This window comes from Echinops telfairi, unplaced genomic scaffold, assembly GCF_000313985.2.
Source record: "Echinops telfairi isolate 266 unplaced genomic scaffold, ASM31398v2 ScPeMD7_3;HRSCAF=10, whole genome shotgun sequence".
NCBI classification, from domain to species: domain Eukaryota; kingdom Metazoa; phylum Chordata; class Mammalia; order Afrosoricida; family Tenrecidae; genus Echinops; species Echinops telfairi.
Genome location: NW_022103899.1, coordinates 36,008,851 through 36,032,863, shown reverse-complemented (window position 1 = coordinate 36,032,863; position 24,013 = coordinate 36,008,851). Strand labels below are relative to the sequence as shown.

Here is a 24,013-nt window from a genome sequence, read left to right as displayed (position 1 = left end):
TTGATGGCCGCTTGATTACCTTCAAGCCTTTAAGACCCCAGATGCTATACTTTTTGATAGCCGTATCCCCACTTTATTATGTGTGCATACGTATATTTTCTCTAACTCTTGGTTTCCAGGACTATAAATGTTTACAGGAATACAGCTGAATACACTGAATACATCTCACCTTGTAACCACTACACCACCAGGGCTCCATACTAATTGATGAACATTTCACCATATAATTCATTTAAAATCTTTACTATTTTCAAATGCTAGCGGTGCTTCTAATGTTTTATGAATATACATTTTTCTACACAGAATAACCTTGTATATGAATCATTGAAATACTTTGGATATGTAGACGAGGCATGCTGGGTCAAAGGTTCTGTATAGACTCTTGCAACATTATCAGATGTATTGTGTTACACTCAACTAGTGGCTCAAGCAAGGAGCCCAGGTGGAATAGTGGTAATGTGTTGGGCTACCAACCTCAAAGTCAGCCTTTTGAAACCACCAGCTGAAAGACTGGGGCTTTTTACATCTGTAAAGAGTTACAGTCTCAGAAACTCACTGGGACAGTTAGTTCTACCAAGTGGTTCCAAGGCAGTAGTTTGCTTTCGTTTTGGAGTAGCATGAGCAAAGGAGCTCTGGTGAAGCAATGAGTTAAGTATGGGCTACTAAAGAACCACACATGGGAGAAAGACGAGGCTCATTCCATAAAGATTTACAGCCTCGGAAACCCTCCTCGTCAGTTCCACTCTGCAGGATTACTAGGAGTCGGAATCTACTCCACTGTGAGTTGGATGGATAATATGATGAGCATATGTATTACTGTATCTTTGTTCATTTGTTTTGTTTTTTTCTTGACTGTCCCCATGCTTTCAGCACAGAGTCATCCACATGAAGAACAACCCTGTTTCCTAAGCTGGGGTTTACTCTCAGCTCACCATTGGATTGCACCAGCAACAGAGAATGGTCAGGTGCAGTGGTGGGTGGCTGGGCATCATTGGTTATTAGCTTTAGTTTGGTTTGTCTCATTTTCTTTTCTTTTGTCTGCCATGCATTTGTTTGATCTTAACTTATTGTAAGCTACTTGAGGGAAGGAATGTGTTTTTATTGGGCAGGCTGTGTTTAATAAGTACTTGCCAGTTGATTACTGGTTTGTATGTTCTTTTGACCTCTGGAAATTCAAGAAATTGCTCTTCTGGTTCTTTGTCTTATTTAGTGGAAGAGTGTATTGTTGGCAGTGTACTATTATAGTTTGACTGATTCCATTCAGGTGGGGGAGTCTCGTTGTTAAGACATTCCTCTACTAGTTTCTAGTACTTGCCGATATCCAGCAGTTTCATTATTGAAGAGTTGGTGCTGCTGGTTTTGAGACCATCTGTCATGTTGGTGTTTAATTTTCTTTACTCATTCATTTAAGGAGCCCTGATGGCCCAGTGTTAAAGCTCTCGGCTGCTAACTGAAAGGTAGACAGTTTGAACCCACCAGCCATTCCCCTGGAAGAAATATGAGTCTGCTTTGGTAAAGACTTACAGCAATGGAAGCCCTATGGGACACTTCTCTGTCCTGTAAAGTAACTATAAGTTGGAATTGACTCATTGCCTGCAGATTTGGGTACTCATTCATCTTTCTTGTTTGGAATTCACTTGGATGTCATGCTATTCTAGTTTTACTTTTCTAACTTATTCTGAATTTGGGGTGGAGAGGGGAAAGCCTAGGATTATGTTTATTTCATTCTTCAGGCTGTTCTTATTAGCCCACCTATTCTTGTACATAGCATCTTTTGCTAACTTTCTTACTTAACCTGCCACATAAATCTTATATATAAGATGCAATTCTTGTTTTATTATGCTTTTCATGTATTTATTCACTTATCTGTTCATTTCCTCTTACATTTGTCCATAGAGTATTAGAGGTGTTTGAAAGCAGAAACGGTTTCATGTTTGGGATTGTTTACTGATTGGGTCCATTAAGTTATTAAGCAGCACAGAATGAAGCTGTTAGCAACAGAACTAACAGCTAATAGGGAATTAACCTATTTATTGACTTTAAAGCATGTTATACCTCTGATTTTATGAATTTTGTAGAAACAGGAGAAAATGCTTCATTTATTTTTATTTTTTAAAATCATTTTATTGGGGGCTTGTACAACTCTTATCACAATCCATACATACATCCATTGTGTCAAGCATATTTATACATTTGTTGCCATCATCATTCTCAAAACATTTGCTTTCTACTTGGGCCCTTGGTATCAGCTCCTCATTTCCCCCCTCCCCCACCCCCCTCCCCCATGAATCCTTGATAATTTATAAATTATTATTATTTTGTCATGCCTTACACTGTCCGACATCTCCCTTCACCCACTTTTCTGTTGTCTCCCAGGGAGGGGGTTATATGTAGATCCTTGTAATCCTCCATTCTGCTTCTCCTTCCCTCTGCCCTCCCAGTATCACCACTGTCACCATGAGTCCTGAAGGGATCATCTGTCCTGGATTCATTGTTTCCAGTTCCTAGCTGTACCAATGTACATCCTCTGGTCTAGACAGATTTGTAAGGTAGAAGAAAATGCTTCCTTTACATTGAGGCTTTGCTAATATTTTTAAATCTTTTATGAAATTTTTAGCTTTTCTTTTCAAATACAGTCCTGTACTGCTTAATATTCACAATATATTCTGTGAAATAGAATGTTTGTGTGATTTGAGCATTGTGTGAATCCCATATCATAGTCTGGCCCTGCTGTTTAAGCATCTTGAACGAGCTTCGAGCCTTAGTAGCGATCAGATCATCAACATGCTGAGAGAAGGAAATCCCTTTTGTGTTTGATCTTCAGTACACATCATTAGCAAACTCTCCCTCCATATTTGATTAGGTCCCTCTGGAATTTTTGCTAGCCTGGTAATTTTCAGTGGAGGCAATCCTATAACAACTTGGAGAATTTTTGTGTTTGATGAAGATCTTTGTGATTGCTGAGTGTTAATGCCTGAACTATTCACTGATTTCCCGTTTAATACTGGAGCTAGGGTGGCCTAAGGTTGAAACACCTGACTCATGACCAAAAGCTTGAGAGTTCAAACCTGCCAGCTACCCAGATGTGGCAGTCAGTGGCTTTCATAAAGATTTTTAGCCTGAAAAATAAAAATAAATAAGGATTCCTGGGGGGTAGGGTGGGGAAGGGAGGGGATAAAGGGGAGCTGTTATAAAGTAGTTCAAGAAGAAAGAACATGTTTTGAAACTGACTGTGGTGGCAATTGTACAGTACTTCTTGATATGATTGAACTATGGAATGTTACGACATCTGTAAGAGTTCCCAATAAAAGGATTTAAAAAAAAAAAGATTTATAGCCTTGGAAATGCTTTGGGGCAGTTCTGTGTCCTTTGGGGTTGCTATGAGTTGGTATGGGCTCTGGCAGTGTGGGTTTAGTTATTGGATTGTTTAATAATCTATTTCACTGCCAAGTAAACACTATTCCTTTGCCTCTTTTTATTGCTATTATTAGTGCTGATTTTGCAGTGTTTGGGAGCATGATCCACTGTACAATAATATTTTCAAAATAAAATTTAACATATAACTATTAGAACTAAAGATAGAACTCTACAACACAATACATAAGATTAAATGCTGCCGCCTATGAGTTGAAGCATAAACTGTTACACAGTAAATGTTTTAGATAGGAAGTACAATACATACATAAGTCCGTTAAGACATGTAGTACAGGTTTTCTCTCTCTATATATACACACACACACACACACACACACTACCATTATATGTAATCACTTTGTATACGAGAGACATGAGATCGATGTGCCGCATGCAGGAATTGTTGCATTCACTATGTCCCATTCTCTGACAGCGATTTTTGGAGACTCATAGCCTGTTTAGGGAAAACTTCTGTTATCTTTTCTTCCATTTTCTCCAATGTTTTGAAAGCCTACTCATATGATTGGACAGTGCCCGGACGGACATTTTGCAGCACATGACTGTATTAAGATTTTATTTTCAGTCCTGTAAGACCAAAATTTTTTAAGCTTGTTGCTTTTTATATATGTATATATATTTACATTTTTATCTGGTTTGCATTTTATTTGTTTTACCACTAGTTAATATTTAGCAAAGTGAAGTCAAAATTTACAGACTTGGCAAATGTGACAGGGCACTTTTAAATGTAAATTTCTGGATCCAAGCCAATGTACATTGGAAAAAATGACTTCTTTTATATTCAGATGAATCATGTACTTATAACTGAAGAGTAATAATTCTCCTTGAAGTATGATCTATTTGATCTGTTATGTGGCCACCCAAGTAGCTTTATCTTTAATTAAATTCCTTTGTCTTCAAAGAGAATTCCTTTTTTGGAATTGTTTTTAAAGTGGAAGAAGCTCTTGCCTATAAACATTGCAGAGCTTCGAACTGGTTCTTTCCAGTTCAGTTGACAAAGCAAAAGCTGCATAGACAGGAATTTGCAAAATGTGGGTGTTTGGAACAATAATGGGAGCGGGAAAATTGCAGGTCAACACCCTGCTAGAAACTTAATACTCCTCTTAGAAAATAAGGGCAGCATACATAATGCATAGCAACCAAATCTCGTGACAGGCAGAATAGGAAACAACAGTGTCCTGCTCATAAACAGTGGACAACTGTAGTACATCTTTTACTGTGGGTCGCTGTCCCCAGTTGTGGCAATATTCCAATCTCACATCAGGTTTCTGAAAGGGCTCAGTTAGGCTTCTTCTGAGTTAGCAATTCCAGAACATTGGCTTCTAATTTTCACTATTCCAGTTCACATTTGCAAATTCTGGTCTTGATTTCATTTTATGTCTCAATTCACTGAAACTGGTTTGAATCCCTGCATTATTGACTACAGAGAACTATGCTAGCTGTACTGATGTGTGAGACCAATTGCTATGGTGTTTTTTGCTGTAAATTTGAGACTACAAGTAATGCTGCATATCTAGAAATCTTAGAAACACTATTTTATATTCTTTTCATTAGTTCTCTATATAGTATACACGTGTGAACTTTCATTTTTTATTACTTTGTTTTGCCCATTATGAGTCATAAATTAGAAACTTGGAGTCACTTTATAGTTCTGGAGTCGGGGTAGCGGGTAGCACAGTGGCTACATGTTGTGATCTGGAAAGTTAGTAGTTTGAAACCAATCAACCAGTAGTAGCTTTCTCCCAGCTCTCCCTGGGAGAAAGCTGACGCTTTCTCTTAAAGAGTTACACTCTCAGAAAGCCACAGGAGCAGTTCGATACTGCCCTATAGGGTCGCCATGGGTTGGAATTGACTCGATGGCAGTGAGTTTGTTTTTCAACAAACCGTTTAAAATGTTTAAAAGTTAAAAGTATTTCATAGTTTGTTGAAGAATATGTATATTTCCCCCCTATTTTTTCATGCTGTTGTTACATATGTTATCTGAAACATTTAGTTGTAAGTATGGAAATAATATTTAACTTTAGAATTCGCTCTCAACATACTGTTGCTAATCTTTTCACTTTTTTTTAGCTTAAGTAAGAGGACTAATTTGAAAAGATCGGCAGTTTGAACCCGTGTTGTAATACCCCACCTACAGATACACACACCACCATACAGCTCTTGCAGTCTGCTTCTGAAAGGTCACGACCTTGAAAACTCTATAGAGCATTCATTCTACTCTGCACACAAGGGGGCCAGTTGGGGTAGACATGATGGCAACCAATAACTGAGTCCTTTCCAAGTCTGCCCCATTTTATAGGATAGCACCACTGATGACCAAGTTGCTCAATCAAAAGCCTGAGGACTCATCCATGATTCTTTTCTGCACCTTGTTCTTGTTTTAAGATGCCATCAAGTCAGTTCCAATTTATACTGACCCTATGTACAACAAAACGAAACACTGCTTGGTCCTGTGCCTTGCTCGCCATTTGAATCTTCTTGTAACCATTGTGTCAATCCTAAAATGTAGAGGTCATTCCTCTTTTTTGCTGCCACTTGTTTGCATTTAGCAAGTGTGATGTACTTCTTCAGGGACTTCTCTCTCCTGATAATATGTCTATAGTACCCAAGGCGAACTATTGTTATCCATGCCTCCAAGGAGCATTCTGGTTGTACTTCTTCCAACACCGGTCTGTTTGTTCTTTTAGCAGTCCATGGTACTATCAATATTCTTGGTCAAGACCATAGTTCAAATGCATTGATGTTTCAATGTACAACTTTCACATGCATATGAGACAATTGAAAATGCTCTGACTTGGATCAGGCATTCTTTTTTTAAGCAAAAGGGAAAAAATTTATTGGAGTCCATACGTCAAACCCTAGTAAAAACCCATACCATTTACTGTACCCCATGTCCCAGAGAGACTCCTCTTGAGCCGAGCCCCCAAACCCCAGGACTGGCTGGGGGTCGGGACTGATCAGGCATTCCTTAGTCCTCAAAGTTACATCCTTGCTTTTCAACCCTTTAAAGAAGACGTGTGCAGCAGATTTACCCAATGCATTGTGTGCCCTTTAATTTCTTGATTGCAGTTTTCATAAGCATTGATTGTGGATTCAAGCAAGATGAAATCCTTGACAACTTCAATCATTTCCTCATTTATCATGATGATTCAGTCTATTGGTCCAGTTGTGAGAATTTTGGTTTTCTTGATATGAAATTGTAATCCATACCAAAGGCTGCAATACTTGATCTCCGTTAGCAAATGCTTAAAGTCCTCTTCACTTTCAGCAAGCAAGGTTATGTCATCTGCATATCTCAGGTTGTTAAAAAGTCTTCTCCAATCCTGACACCTCATTTTTCATATAATCCAGCTTTTCTGATGATTTGCTCAGCATACAGATTGAATAAGTATGGTGAGAGGATAGGATACAGCCTTAACTCACACCTTTCCTGATTTTAAACCATGCAGTATTGCCTTGTTCTGTTTGTACAGCTGCCTGTTGAGCCATGTACAGTTTCCGCATGAGCACAATGCAGTGTTCTGGGATTCCCATTCTTCTCGACTATCCATACTTTATGATACACACAGTTGAATGCCTTTGCATTGTCAATGAAACACAAGTAAACCTCTTTCTGGAATTCTCTGCTTTCAGCCAAGGTCAATGTCCTTTTCTGAATTTGGTTTGAACCTCTGGCAGCTCCCTGTCATTGTACTGCTGCAACCACTGTTGGATGATCTTCATCCAAATTGTAACTGTACGTGTTATCAATTTTATTGTTTATAGTTTGAGCATTCTGTTGAGTCTTTCTTTAGAATGGGTACAAATATGGATCTCTTCTAGTCAGCTGGCCACGTAGTTGTCTTCCAAAGTTCTTGGCATAGATAAGCGAGTGCTTCAAGTGATTCATCAACTTGTTGAAACATTTCAGTTATTTCCTCAATTCCTGGAGCCTTGTTTTTAGCTAATCCTATCAGTGCAGCAGAACTTCCACCAGTACCATTGGTTCTTGCTCAAAGGCTCCTTCTTGAAATGGTTGAATGTCGACTAGTTCTTTTGGGTTCAGTGACTGTATTCCTTCCATCTTCTTTTGATGCTTCCTGCACCATTCAATATTTTGGTTTTCTAACTCTCGGTTTTGCACATTTCATTATAATATTTGACTTCTCGAGCTGCCCTTTGAAACTTTCCGTTCAACTCTTTTAGTTCATCATTTCTTACCTTTGTCTTAGCTAGTCTACAGTTAAGTCCCTCACAGTCTTGGCTACCAGAAATCTCACTTATCTTTAAATCTGTTCTAAAATCTCTCATTTTTCATTTCTACTCGTCCCTTGCTAACTTTTCTAGATTACTTCAGTAACATTTCTCTACTGGTCTCCTAGCCTCCATTCTGGCTCCATTACAAATGTTTTCTTTACAGAATAGCCAGCGTGAAAAAAAAATTTTTTTTAAGTAAAAAACGTAAAGCAGATCAAGTTACTTCCTTGCTGAAATCTCTCCAGTGACCTTCCTTTGATTTAGATAAAATGTTGATAGTTTGGTCTGAATCTATCATCTGATCTTATTTTCCCACCCTCTTTGGTTTATTAAGTTCCAGACATACTTGTTCTTTTGGGTTCCTAAGACTGCTGGTGTATTGTTGGATTGCTGACCTCAAGGTCAGTGATTCCACCCCACCCACTGTTCCTCATGCGAAAGGAGGTTGTCTGCTTCCTTAAAGATTTATAGTCTTAAAAAAACAACAAAAAAGATTTACAGTCTAATAAAGTTTATTGCCTTTTATTTATTTTTGTTTAAAAAAATGTTATTTCAGGTCTCGGCACAAATACCACCTGCAGAGGCCTTCTGTCATCTACAAATCTAAATTAACCTCCACCCTTATTAGTATTTTTGACTTCCATCTTTCTAGTAACTAGGACAGTGTCTTTTACACATTGCTCAATAAATATGCATTGATGTACCTCTGAAGAAGTCTTGTCTTGGTGGCACAGTGGTTAAAATGCTGTGCTGCTAACCAAAAAGGTCAGTGGTGTGAAACACTTTGTAGACGAAAGATGTGGCAGTCTGCATCCTTGGTAACTCTGTGGGGAAGTTCTACTTTGTCCTATAAGGGTCCTTCTGAGTTTTGATAGAATTAATGGCCTTGAGTTTGGTTGAGTTTAATGTATTTAACCCATTTGTTAGTAGAGAGTAGAGGCTTGCATATTGCTTTGATGCTCAACATGCTTTAGCAGATCTTCCAGACTAAGGATGATTAGGAAGAAAAGCCTGATGATATACATCCGAAAAGATCAGCAAGTGAAATTCCAGTGAATCCCACTGTGTATGGGAACACCATGAATTGGTGGCCAACTCAGTGGCAGTAAACAGCAGCAGCAACAACTGGCTTATTGAAAGTTCAGTTTTAGTTCCTTCTACATTAACTAGCCATGATGGGTTAGTGGTTGTGTTCAACTGCTAACTGGAAGGTTGGTGATTTGAGCACTTGCTTCAAGGGTGCAAAGTACATATGGAATGCACCTATGGAACTGCTGGAGATGATCTTGAGGTGAATTTTCAGAGTTTGACATCTTAATAATACTGAATAATCCATGAACACAGCATATGTCCTAATTTTAGATCATTCTAGGTTTTTTAGTTGATTTTGTATATATATATATTTTAAAGTCATTTTATTGAGGGCTAATACAACTCATCATAATCCATACATACATCAATTGTATAAAGCACATTTGTACATTTGTTACCCTCATTATTCTTTTTAAAAAATTATTTTATTGAGGGCTCGTACAATTCTTATCACAGTCCATACATACGTCCATTGAGTCAAGCACATGTACACCTGTTGCCCTCATCAATCTCAAAACATTTGCCCTCTACTTTAGCCCTCAATATCGTTGCTCATTTTCCCCCTCCCTCCCACCTCCCTCCTGAACCCTTCATAATTCATATATTATAGTTTTGTCATATGTTACACTGTCTGACGTCTCCCTCCACCCTCTTCTCTGCTGTCCATTGATTTTATATATTTTTCAGCATATAGATTCATTTATATTTTATTAGATTTAAAACCAAACCAAACATGTTGATGTTGAGTTGATACTGACGCATAGTAACCTGATGTGTATCATAATGTAACTGTGCTTCACAGGATTTTCTTAACAGAAGTAGATCACCAAGCCTTTCTTCCTTATGGTGCTGCTGGGGGGATTCAAACCACAAACCTTTCATTTAGTAGCTGAGTGCCGACTGAGCTACCTGAAGACTTACTTTATACCTATCTATTTCATGGTTTTTGGAACTACTAAAATTGTTAAGTGCCATAGAATCAGTTCTGACTCACAGTGGGGGCCTTTGTGCAGAGAACAAAGCACTGTCTGGTCCTGCAACCAGGATCACAGTTCTTCTGTTTGAGCCCATTGTTGCAGCCACTGCCTCAGTCTAGCTCATGGAGGGCCTTCCTCATTGACTGCCCTTCTAGATTACTAAACATGATGTCCTTTCCAGGGACTGGTCTCCCTTGATAACATGTCCAAAGTACCTGAGATGAAGTCTTGCTATTCTTGCCTCTAAGGAACATTCTGGTTGCTGTGTTTCTTTAAGACAGATGTGCTTGTTCACTTTTGGCAGTTCATGGTACTTTCAATATTCTTCGCCAGGATCATAGTTAAAATGCATTGATTTTTTTCTTAGGTCTTCCTTATTCACTGCCCATTTTCCATGTGCATCTGAGGCAATGGGAAATACCATGGTGCACCTTAACCTTAACCTTCAAAGGAACACCCTTGCTTTTCAACGCTTTGCCCATTGCAGTACATCATTTGATCTCGTGAGTTCTGCTTCCATGAACATTGATTGTGGATCTAAGCAAAATGAAATCCTTCACAACATTAGTCTTTTCTGTTTGTCATGTTGTTAACTATTGGTCCAATTGGTCCAAGATTTTGGTTGTCTTTACATGGAGTTGTAACCCACACAGAAGACTGCAATCCTTGATCTTCATCAAGGGCTTCAAGTCCTCTCTACTTCAGTAAAGTGTTTTGTCATCTGCATATCTCAGGATGTTAATAAGCTTTCCTGAAATCCTGATGCTCTATTCTTCATATAATCTAGCTTCTCTGATTAATTTGCTCAGCATACATAATTTCTGTTCTCAGTGTTTCACTTTTAGTATATAAAAATACAATGGATTTTTTTAATACAATGGGTTTTTGTACGTTGAATTTATTCTGCTTATAATTCACTGCCATTGAGTTGATTCTGACTCCTAGGGGCCCTCTAGGAAAAAGGAAAACTGTCTTAATTTCTGGGACTGTACTTTTTACTGGAATAGAAAGCCTTGTCTTTCAACAGGTAAGTGGCTGGTGGGTTCTAACTGTTGTGATTGCAGTTAGCAGCCCAACTACACCATCGAGCTTCTTTTTTTTTCCCAAAGAAAAACGAATCACATATTTTTCACTTCTTTTAAATTTATAAAAGGGGAATATTCTTTTGCTACATCTTTTCTACTTGGGGTTTAAATAGGGAAATTAAATTCACTATTGCTTTACATTTTTAAAAGCAGTAATAGAAATTGATATTCATTATTCAAGTGTGCTGAGACATTACTATCTAGCAGATTTTAAAAAAATCATTTTATTGGGAACTCTTACAGATATTACAACAATCCATAATTCAGTTAGATCAAACATAATTGTACAATTATTGTCACCATTTTCAAAACATTTTCTTCTTGAACTCTTTGATATCAGGCCCCCTTTATCCCCTCCCTTTCCTACCTTGCCCCTTAGGAACCCTTATTATATTATAAAAATTATTTTTTAAATTTATTTTTTTCAGGGCTTCTTATACTAAATACATTTATTAAACCTAGGAGATTTAAAAAAAAGATGTATTTGGATTTTTTACATGGAAAATTAATGTCTTTGGTGAATAGAGACAATTTCATTCTTACTTTCTAATCTGTATGTTGTTTTCCTTGCCCTGTTGAATTGAGCATGACTTTCAATATAGCATAGAATAGAAGGGATATCGGATAACTTGTCTCATTCTAGTTTTAGGGCAAAAGCACCCAGTCTTTTCACTATTAATAACAGTGTAAGCTCTAAAGATTTTTTGTAGATATGCTATCAGCCTAAGGAATTTACTTTATTTCCCCTAATTTGCCTTGAGTTTTATCATTAATGTCGATTGGATTTTGTTAAATGCTTTCCTTGCATCGATCAAGAATAATTTTCTTTTTTTAGCCACCGAAAACCTTATTACTAGCATTGGTGAGGTGCTTTTTGGACCTGCTAAGGAAGAACTTTGTGGGACAAAGTAAGGAGAACTTTGATTTTATTCTAATTCTGTTGACAGTTACTCATTCACACACCAAATATTTTTTGAGCACCTGCTGTCAAACACTTTATGTTGTGGATACAGTAGTTAAAATAGGCATGGCAGTCAAGAGTTTATACGTTCTAATGATAAATGTAGGTGTTTCTGCAATGCAGAGATGGTGTGAGTAGTGGTAAAGTTACAATATTGACTTTGAAGACATTACATGCAATGATTGCATATTTAAATAGTTGAAATAATTGGAAAATATACTTGTGTTTTATCTTTTTTATCTACAGAAGACCGCTATTTTAAGTTTCTTTTGATTAAAAACCATAAGCTTGGATTTTTATAAGGATACATTAAGGAATAGACTTCAGAGACACTTCATGGAGATCCTATAACAGGAACGGATATGACTTCACTTATTTCACTGAACTAGAGACGAGGCAAAAAATCTTTATATCTCAGCATATTGGTTTATCCACTGTTGTATAACACATTACCCCAGATTTAGTGGCTTAAAATAATATCTCACAGTTTTTGTGTGTGACGGGAATCAAGGCATGGCTTAGCTGGGTATCTTCTTAAGTCCTATCACAAGGCTGCAATGAAAGTATTGACTTGTGTTGCAGTCATTCCACGACTTGGCTGGGGAAAGAGCTGGTTCTCAGATCACTTGCTTGGCTGTTGGCAAGTGTTTGTTTTCTGTAGGCTAAAGACATACAAGTTTTTTGTCGTTGTGGGTCTAACTCAAAACACAGCAGCTGGCTTTCCTGAGTGGGAAGGTGACAAAGTAGAAATCATAATCCTTTTATAACCTAATCTCAGAAGTAACATTCCAGCACCTCTGTTGCATTCTGGTCACTAGTATTGAGTCATAGGTCGATTCTATATTAGAGGAGAGAATTCATGGCACAAGGCCATGAATACCAGAAGGTATTTTAGAAGTTATCTATACCTAGAGTAAGCCCTAGAAATCTCACCAGAAACAATTGTGTGTGTGTTTAATGGTGGTGCTCTAACATAAATGTACCCTTTAAAAAATATACTTCCTCTAGCCAAGTCATGGGCTGGCTGACTGCAGTCCAAGTTAATACTTTCATTGTAGCCTCATTCCTATAGGTCAAAGTAGAACTGCCTCACAGTTTCCAATGCTGTAAACCTTTATGGAAACCATAGTGCCACATAGGTTCAAACTGACTTTTGATTAGCAGTTTAGACATTTGATTAGCAGTTTAGCCAGTTTGTCAACAGAACTTCTTAGATGTGCCTTAGCAACTCTCTCAAGCTCTGCATTTCTTTCCCTTCTCCTTTTGTCACCAAACTACCATATATACTCGAGTATAAGCTGACACAAATATCAGCTGAGGCACTTAATTTTACTACAAAATCTACATTAAAAATGTGCTGAATGAATGTAAAAATGTGTTTGACCTAATGGATGGATATATGGATTGTGCTAAGAGTTGTATGGACCCCCAATAAAATGATTTTAAAAAGAAAAAGCTACAATGTATAAAACAAAAATGAGCTGAAAAACTCAGCTTATACATGAGTATGTACAGTATATTTCTAACTAAGGACTGGTGGCACTATTGAGTAACTGTTGGAAGGGCTAACTTAAATGTCAGTGGTTCAAACCCACAAGCCACTCAATGGGAGAAAAATGAAGCTGCCTGATCCTGTAAATATTTACAGTCTCAGAAACCCTATATAGGGTTGCTCTGAGTAGAAATCAACTTGAAGGGCATGTTACTTGTTTAGTATATTTTTAACTACTAATTTTTTGTCTGCCTCATATTTTTGGTTTCCCCTTGTCTTTAGTTTATCCAGGGTTCAAGATGAACTCCTCAGTCGGATAGCAGTTAATCTTCTGCTTCTGTGCTAATGATTTTGATTATATCCATAGCAACTTGTTCAAAATTTGAGAGAGAATAAAGTGGGAATATTGGGTAGGGTACATTATATCACCAGAACTAAGGTTAAAGCATATGCTCATAGAAAATAGTGTAATTATCTAAATACTACTATAGATGTTATTAAACTACTATAGATGGTAGCTTAGTTCATTAAATACATTAATTTGAAAATTGGAAAAATTTCAATATTAACTCATTAAAATATTTTTATTATAAAAATATGTGAATCTTGGTATTTTTATTGTGTCTTGTATTTTGGGTTTAAGATAAATGGGAATGCATTGTATATAGAATTTATTAGGCTTGAGATAATATATAAAATGTTCAATTTTAAGAGATTCAGAATTGAGAAATAGATATATGTGTTTATGAGACATTATATTATACTTATTTTTATCACCTAAAAATAACAATGTGGTTTATTTTTGCATTTTCCCTTCAGTTAATAAAATTTTATAGTTAAAGCTCAAATCTTAAAAATACCACTCATAGTTCTGTTTCATGAAACTTACGCAATGAAACTACTGTCAAAAATTTAGTGCTCCCCCAATATATACAACTTAATGACATTAACTGTATTATGTTTTCTAAACATCACTGCTATTTGTTTCCAAAAAATTGTCACTTTTAATGGAAGCTCAGTGTTTCCTAAGGAGTGACTCCTTTTCTACCTCTATCATCTGCTCCAGGAAATCACTAATAACCTTAACTCTGTATAACTTGCCTATTCTAGACATTGCATTTAAGTGAAATCATATAATACTGCATGTTTGTGACTGACTTCACTCAACATATTTTCATATTTAGTATGTATCTTTTCTCGACGGCTAACTAATATTCTTTGTATTATGTACCACGTTTTGCTCTTCCATTTTTAAATGATGTACATTTAGGTTTTCTCCTTCTTTTAGCTTTTGTGGTTAGTACTGCAATGAACATTCCTCTCACTGACATCAAGCCAGTGCTGACTCAGCAACCATATAGGACAGGGTGTAGAACTCGCTTGGTGGGTTTCTGACACTGTTTACAGGAGTAGAAAGCTCCATCTTTTTCCTGCTGAGCCACTGGTGCTTTTGAACTGCTGACCTTTTGTATTGCAGCCCAACGAGTAACCACTATACCACCAGCGCTCCTTGCATATACAAGGGGATACCCACATGTACATATCCAAGGGGATGTATATATACAAGAGGATGTACATATACAAGGGGATGCCCCAAAAACTCAATTTTTTTCAAAGCTAGGTATTAAAATTTTTTTACAAAAACAATCTTATCACCTTCAAAGCACTCTCCATTATACTTAATAAAGAATATTGGTCAAATCTACGATTCCATTCTTGAAACATTTTTTTAAACTCATCTATTTGGATGGCTGAGTGCACCCACTCTTTTTTTCTTCACCTCTTCTATTTCATCAAATCGCTGTCCTTTTATGTCTCTATTTGTGGAAACAAAAATAAGTCTCATGGAGCGAGGTCAGGTGAGTGAGGTGTGTGGGACAAAAGAGGCATACGGTTTGTGTTTTTTCTGCCAAGCACTGAGATGGCTGTGTGAGTAGGTGCGTTTTCATGGTGTCAAAGCCAGTCCCCCATTTGCCACAAATCAGGCCTTTTTTGGTCATACTGTTATGCGATCTTTTTAGAACCTCTAAATAGAAAGCTTGATCAAAGTCTGACCTGGTGGAATGAACTCCAAATGTACAGGTCGACATTTTTGTCCTTTCAGGAAGTTGACGGATCCAAGTTTGTCATCAATCTACATTTCACCTTTTTAAACAAGAAAACCACTCATACTCTTGAATTTTTCCCATAGCGCAGTCCTTGTAAGCAGTATTCAATGTCACAAGTTTCTCAGGCATTTTTCCTGAGCAGAAAACAGAATTTCACAGCTGCACGCTGTTCTCTTAAATTGACCACCACAAAAAATGAGGTTCGAGCAAAACAACTTAAAAAAAAAATTCACTGTGACCAGAGAGAACCTTTCCAGGTGACACCACTGTGCACACTAACTCTGAGTCAGTTGCTCTGTACTCGCCTAGTGGGAAAAATGTGTACCATGAAAGCTCTGCCCAGTGCTATTCTGGTTTTGGGGGGTACCCCCTTATATGTCTGTTGTTTTCAAATCTCTCAGGTATATACCTAGGAGTGGAACTGCTAGTCATATAGCCTGTGGATGTAGTGGTTGCATGGTTGGCTGCTAACTGAAAGGCTGGTAGTTAGAATCCATTAACCACTCGATGCAAGAAAAATGTAGCAATTGACTTCTGCAAAAATTACAGCCTCGAAGACATTATAGGGTAGGTCTCAGTCCTCTAGTGTCTTTTTGAGTTGGAATTTTCTTGATAGCACACAACAACATGGGAGGTCAAGGGGAAAAAGTGAATTCCAATACTGTTTTCCTCAGCAGCTGAACTATTTTAATCTTATCACCAATACCAGGAGGGATTTCTATTACTCCTTATCCTCACCCAACACCTTTTGTTTTTAGTTTTTTTTAACCCATGGCCATTTAGTGGGTTCTGAGCAGAAGTGATAGCTCATTGTGGTTTTGATTCACATTTCCATAATGATCAAAGGAGAGAAAGTAATATGTCAGTGGAAAATTCTCATCTTCATGTAACAGACCAGGACTTGATTCCTCACAAGTACACCTCAAGTGTAGCCACCACTTGTCTGTTAGTGGGGATTATGTATTGCTATGATCCTGAACAGGCGAGCCTGGTGCCATCCTGTTACAAGTTGCGCTGTGATACACAGGGTCAGCAGTTCAAAACCAACAGCACTCTTTGGCAGAAAGATGGGGTTTCCTACTGTATAAAGGTACAGTCTTAAGAAATTCATAGGGGGAAGTTATGCCCTCTCTTAAAGGGTTGCTATGAGTCAGCATTGCCTTGTGACAGTGAGTTTATGATGATGAACAGGTTTTAGTGGAACTTCCAGACTAGATTAAGAAAAAGTTGATCTATTTGTGAAAAATCAGTGAAAACACCATTGGATTACAATGTTCGTGTTGATTGTGTGTGGGGTTGCCATTAATGGACTGACTCAGTGAACCCCAGCAACAGCAAGAGTGACTAATGAGGTTGAGCATCTTTTTATGTGTTTATTGACCTATGTGCATTTCTTTGGTGAAGTGTGTTCAAGTCCTTTGTCCATTTTTCAATTAAGTTGTTTGTGCTTTTGTGTTGTTACAGGAATTTTTTTTTACCTTGTCAGGTAATGTGTCTCCCAGACCTTTAAAAAAATGTTTCATTGACATATATTTTTCATATCATATAAGTGAATCATTTAGTCATATTAAGATTTTTACAATTATCACTATAATCAATTATAGAACATTTTCTTATACTTGTAGTTAGTTCTGCATTTCTCCCACGCTCCCCTGCCACACTCCGAGGCAGTTACCAATCTGGGTACTGCCTCTATAGATCTATTTATCCTAAATTTCATATATAGAAAATCATATAAAACAGTTAAAAAAAACACAGCAAGCCAACAACAATAAATACAATGATTAGATGAAATATATAAAAACTTCAGGAAAACAAAATATTAAAAATGGAAACAATTTTAAAATGGGTCAGAAGGGAGATCAAATGATATGGTATTACATTTTAACATAACCACATCTACCATAATCAACTTTACAGTGCTCGCTGTTGGGTAGCTAGGCTAGTCACACTCCTGGACTATTGTCAGATGGGATTCATTAGAAGCTTAATCCACGTGGGGACCCTGCAAATGGATCTTGGGTTTCCACTGTTACCCATACCTTCTGCAAACCAGGTGTTTACAATGCTAAAAACCTTTGATGATTAATAAAAAATTCCCAGTGATGTATCTCAGAATAATTCATTGTTGAAAACTAGTCCCAAATATCACCCGTTTTCTTTTAAGAGTTTTATAATTTTGGACCTTAAATTTGGTTCTTTGATTAATTTTGTTAGTTTTTATATTTGGCATGAGATACTGGTCTAACAAGATCCATTTGTTTGTGGAAATGCATTTTCCCAGAACCATTTATTAAAGAAATTACGTTTTCACCCTAGGTGAATTTGATAATTTTGGATATTTTTCTGACCCATTTTTATTAACTACACACATGCGTATATATGTGTGTGTACAGATGTATATATATGTATGACTTAGTATATGCATTTTATTTAAGGGTCCCATACTATATATATTCTGCATTTTTTAAAAACATTCCTTTTGAGACATGCTTGGAAGAAAGTTTTGGAGATCTGCTTTCTAAGATTACAGCCAAGAAAACTGTGTGTGAAGTGTAATTCTGCTTTGAAGCACAGTTCTGACAGTCAGAATTGACCTGTCAACAGTGGGTTTGGTTTGGGTATTAGGTTCATATTTATACATAGCAGTGTAGTTCATTCTTTTAAAAGTGTTTTCTAGTATTCCTCATATTATTTCTTATTGTTAGACAACTCAGTTGTTTGCTTTGAAAGAATGTTCTATTACAAGCACTCCATCCATGTGCATCTGTGACAAATGTATTTTTAACACTATTGTGTAACACGATTAAAAAAAAGACACTATTGTGAAATTGCTAAACCGATCCAGTCTGGAGCCACCCTCATAACTATTGTCATATTTGAGCCCATTGTTGCAGCCACTGTGTCAATCTGTCTTCCTTTTTTTTTTTGGCTGCACATCCACTTTACCAATCATGCTGTCCTCTCCTGGGACTAGTGTCTTGATAACTTGTCCAAAGTATCTGAGACAAAGTCTCACCATCCTTGCTTCCAAGGAGAATTATGACTTTTTTTTTATTGGTACCTAATCTTCATATCGTACAATTCAGTAGTTCATTCAATCATATCAAGAGGAATTGTACAATTATTACCCCAATTTTAGAAAACCTACCCCCCATGGTTAAATTGTCTTTAAAATAAGTTGTGTAATCACAGTCAGTTCTAGTGCTCCCTACCCTGTCATGCCTTCATTGTTTACTCCCAAAGTCCCATCACCCCTCTTGCCTGCTACTCCCCAAGCCCTATCTATGTCCCTGTAAACCCTTGCATCAGTTATTCTCTCTCTGCATCCACTCCTGTGCTTCACAAACTGGGAAACCTAACAGAAACAAGAAAAAACAAAATTGAAAGAAGTGGTAAGGATAAAATAATATAAAGATAAAAATACAAATAATGAGTAAGACAGAAAAGACCACCCTCAATAATTAAAAAGTCAGGGAAGAAATTTTTGTCATGGAACAGGCAAGACATACTTGTACCTAGAACAAATTTAGGTTGGGTCAATATGGAGGTCAGGTGATCAAGATAAGTTGGATCCAGCATAATCAAGATTACAATGATCTCTGACATTAAGGCCACTGGAGATCCTTTCCTGTGGCTAGTGGTAAGGATCTGCAAGTGTCTTAATTACTCTGCAGATGGGTTTTGACCTCCCACTGCCCTCTATAGCCTTCTACCAAGTGGGTGTTCGTAATTTTAGCTCTGATACTTTACCCTTAGTCATATTTGAATTTTTTATTGTCATCTTTGGATCACACAAACTGGTGTGTCCCTTCCATGTTGATTTAGTTGACTTGTCTCGTTAGATGGCTGCTCATTTGAATATAAGCCTTTCAGATCTCAGACACTAATCCAATTGATAGCTGGGTACCATCTGCTTTCTTCGCCACACTTTTATCGTAGCACCTTTATCTTCAGTGATCATTTCATGGGAGTATTGAGCAGGACCATGTTATCAGAACGAATAGTTTTGGATTGGGGCTAGAGTTAAGTAGGACCCCAGCATCCTTTGGGATATGCATGACTTAGGTTTACTGACCAATTTATCAGACCAATTAATATAACAGCAACAAATTAACCTGCAAACAAACACAAGGCAGGAAAACAAAAACCCATAGAAGCAAAAAAGTACAATATTGTCAGTCATCCCTCTGGGGTATTAGACAGTGATAAACATTGTCTATTTTCCCAATGCAATACATCTTTTTATTTCTTTATTGCTGTTTCAATCATATTGATTGTGGATTCATGCAAAGATATCCTTGACAACTTCAATCATTCCTTTGTTTATCATTACTTATTGGTCCAATTGTGAGGATTTTGATCTTCTTTACCTTGAGTTAGTATTCCTACACAAGGCTGCAATCCTTGATCTTCATCACAAGTGCTTCAATTCCTCCTCATTTTCAGTAAGCAAGGTTTGTCAAATCTATATCGCAGGTTGTTAAAAGCCTTCCTCCAATCCTGATGTTGCATTCTTCTTCATATGGTCCAGATAGTTCAATCCATGATAGAAATCTTATTTTTTCCTCAGGTCATCATAATTTATACTTTTGTTTTAAAACACTTTTGTCAACTTGAGGGTTAGAAAAATAGTGTCTTGCAATGTTAATCTATATTTCCTTCACTCTAATGTAATGACTATTTGGATTTCATTATCTGTGATGTACCTGATTGTATCCTTTGTCAATTTTTTATTTTATTTTATTTTTATTCTTTTTTAACATTTCCCTTTGTCAATTTAAGGGAGGTCTTTATATATTCTGGATACAAATATATAGTGTATATTATAAAAATACCTGTTTATAGTATTTTTTATTACAAAGAAGCTTTGATTTGCCTGTTTCTCTTTGCTAATCTCTGTAGAGCATTTTTGTTTTTAAATAGGAAGAGAATAGTTTCAACTAGTACCAAGGTACCTACATTATGGGAGTAGGGTCACATAAATGGCTGTCACTCATCATGTTTATGAGTATTGAAACAAATTATGAATAACTGTGTCAAGAGTTTCAAAGTAGTAGATATCTTCAAAAATGTGTACACAGTTTTTTCATGAACTATTTAGGTATGATAAAATTTTTTGGTATGATTTTTAATGGTGCTGGATTAATTCTTAAGTGAATAAAAATGTTTTTAATAGGTGTGATTTAAAAAATACAAATGGACTTTGTTTAGTTATAGGTTAATCCTTAGTGGTAATGTGGCACAGTTTTCTCCACTTTTCCAGGCAGGAGTAACACATTCTATAAATATAACTGATGATTATCCATTTGTGAAAGGGAAAAATTACTGCAAATGCTATTTTAGGAAAAATGTATGCATATTACAGATTTTTATAATTTTTAATAAGTGAGATTATGTAAATGCATCCTTAGTTGTAATTCGTTTACGTAGATCTTTATACTCTAATATATTTTCATTATTATTAATACTGTTAAGTTTGTGAAGATTAGCTTGGAAAGTGAAAATTTAGACCAATAGTTTCTATTTAATAAAGGTAAGTAATCCTTTTTTTTATTTTTATTTTTTTAGCAATCCTTATTTATAACCGAGAGTACGGAGTTGAATCATGTTTTCCTGTATGTTTCCCAGATTTCGGGTTGGATATCTTTACCTTTTGACTCTCACTTAATCTTGTGCAAATGTGTAATCCTGAGATTTAATCACACCTACAAATGTTTGTTGAACTTTTTATTTTGCTAGGAAGTGTGCAACTTTATTTTCAGTTGTGGATATTTTGCTCCCAATCAGAGAGAGGAATAGTTTGTTTGGTACTTGCTGAATTTCTTGTGAGCAATAAAATTGCAGAGATAATTATGTTGGTTTGGAATGGGAGGGAAGGAGGAGTTTGGATCCATTCATGTTTTAATCAGAATCATCAAAATGTTGCCGTTGGAACAAGTATACACATAAAATTTATTTTCTAGACACTTGATTGTTTATTTTTACCTTATTCCAGGTTTCCAGTAATTATCTGTAGGAATCGCCATGACCCCAGCTCTGAGGGAGGCAGCAACAAAGCGTGTCTACTTTTCATCTTTGCCAAGTACCATGGAGTCTGACAAGATGCTATGCATGGAAAATCCAAGAACTGTCGATGAACAGCTAAAAGGAGACACTTTCTCTCAGATGCTGGGATTTCCAACTCCAGAACCTACTCTTAATACGAACTTTGTGAACTTAAAACATTTTGGCTCCCCTCAGTCTTCCAAACATTATCAGACAGTTCTTTTAATGAGTTCTAATTCTACATTAAATAAATATGATGAGAATTATAACCAAAATAAATTGGGGGATACCAATTGTAATAAGCTGAAAAAAATACTGTGTAATGGCAGTAATATTCACCTCAGTAAAATCTGTCATGCTCATTCAGAAGAGTCCATCATAAAGGAACCTCTGTCAGATACCACAAGCCAGTGCATGACAGATGTACAAATTATTTTGGATTCAAGTATAACCAAAGACACTAATGTAGATAAAGTACAATTGCACAACTGTAAATGGTACCAAAAGAGTGCACTTTGGGATAAAGTCACTGATGCTGAGATTAAACAGGGTTTATTACACTTTGCTCAAAAGAAACTTGGACCTGGCCACTCAGATGTACCTATTAGTTCCTCAGCTGCTGAACAAGAGGAGGAGGTGAATGCTCGTTTACTCCATTGTGTAAGCAAACAGAAAGTTTTACTCAGCCAGGCTAGAAGAACTCAGAAACATCTACAGATGCTCCTGGCAAAGCACGTGGTTAAACACTATGGTCAGCAAATTAATTTTTCTATGAAGCATCAGCTCCCCCAAATGAAGATCTTTCATGAACCTACCACAATCTTGGATAACAATTTACCTAAATGTACTGAAATTAAGCCAGGAGGCAACATACTGCCTGCAGAGAATACATTGTGGGATGATACAAACAATGGCTTTGCCCGATGTTCAGCTGCAGAAATCCAAAGATTTGCACTGTCTGCTACAGGGCTGTTATCTCATGTTGAAGAAGGACTCGATTCTGATGCAACTGATAGCAGCTCTGATGACGATTTGGATGCATGTACCATCAGAAAGAATGTGGCAGTGTAAGTGCAAAATTATCATTAGACTTTTCACTGTTCTATTTATAGCTGCAATTTTATCTTGGTTTTAAGGCATGTTAAAAGGAAGCAGATTTCTTAAAATATCGACAAGGAGCCCTGGTCCAGTAGTGGGTTACATGTTAGTCTGCTAACCCCAAGGTTAGCGTCTAAACTCATTAGCTATTTTGCAGGAGAAAGAAAAGAGAATGGTTTATCATGGTCTGGAGACCCAAAGGTTCTCCTTGAGCCTTATAGTTTTGCTGAGTCAGAATCGCCTCAATGGCAGTTGATTTGGGCTGATGGCATATATTTAAGTTTTAAAACCTTGATGAATTTTTAAAGTTTCAATAATTATACTATTTCATGTATGTACAGACTACTCACACTATATTCATAGCTTTCAGTTCTGGCCTTTACCAATTTAGTGAAGTTTTGCTAGATTAATATAATCCAAACAAAACTATGATGTAAGTTAGAAGGTACTTCTTTTTGAATACTTTTAATTATACACTAGATACTAGAGTAGTCCTGGTGGTGTAGTGGGTTATGAATGGGGCTGCAAACCACAAGGTCAGTAGTTCAGATACACTAGCTACACTGTTGGAGAAAGATGAGGCTTTCTACTCTGGTAAAGTTTTACAGGCCAAAGGGCCAATTCGGCTCTTTCTCATTGGGTTACTATCAGAGTCAACACTATAGCCGTGAGTTTCCCTTAAAAAAAGAGATATCCTAGAGATTCTGTTGTGAACAAATTTACTTGAGCAAGTGATAAACTTTTTTTAGTTATTATATCTTGTGAACACTCCAGACAATAAATGTTTCTGAACTGAAAGAACTGTTATGGATCTGTCCTGTTCAACAGTCACTGACCTTTTTTGGCTATTGAGCACTTGAAATGTAGTTAGTGTAACTGAGGAACTAGATTTTTAATTTAATTTTAATAGTCAGATAAAATGTAATTTTTACTCTGGTTTTCAAGGAATCAGTGAATATCCCTAAAATATTGAGATGTTCTATGTGTATACATGGCATTTTGGGGAGAGGAACAACTTTTTTTTTTTTTAGGAAAGAAATTTTAATTTTTTTCTTAACAGTTTTATTGGCACTTCATCCACATGCCATGCCATTCATTAATTCAGTCATATCAAGAAGAGATGTACAGTTAGCACCACAATCAATTCTAGAACATTTTTTCCCTTGTACTCATTGTTCCTCATGTATTTTTTTTTTTTTACTTGTGGAAAAAGTATATACAACAAAACACTTGCTAATTCAAAAACTTCTACATGAATAATTCAGTGCCATTGGTTATACTCTTCATGTTGCAGAACCATTATTGCTAGTCTTTTTTTTTTTAGTTCATAAATTTTATATTTTAGTTTAAGGAGTGTCTGAATTTTTTTCTCGATTTATTTTTTTAAAAAAATCATTTTATTGGGACCTCATACAACTCTTATCACAATCCACACATATATCAATTGTGTAAAGCACATTTGTACATTCATTGCCCTCATCATT

At 36.5% G+C, this 24,013-nt stretch overlaps 1 protein-coding gene and 1 non-coding gene across 6 annotated transcripts in view; one reads left to right on the top strand and one right to left on the bottom strand.

Moving 5' to 3' along the window:
- Positions 1-24,013, top strand: part of KANSL1L (KAT8 regulatory NSL complex subunit 1 like) — a 121,297-nt gene that overhangs the window by 21,465 nt on the left and 75,819 nt on the right. For 4 of the 5 annotated variants that reach the window (XM_045295256.1, XM_045295235.1, XM_045295243.1 and 1 more), the window contains one exon: positions 21,382-22,498. In XM_045295256.1, the coding sequence (XP_045151191.1) occupies positions 21,411-22,498 (1,088 nt within the window). In that variant the 5' untranslated portion in view covers positions 21,382-21,410. Of the gene's footprint in view, positions 1-11,644; positions 11,731-21,381; positions 22,499-24,013 lie in introns of those variants that run through there. The other variant, XM_045295249.1, reaches the window with a different exon arrangement.
- LOC115872075 lies at positions 851-978 on the bottom strand. Its single transcript, XR_004047636.1, has one exon. It is a non-coding gene; the product is annotated as a small nucleolar RNA SNORA65 (small nucleolar RNA).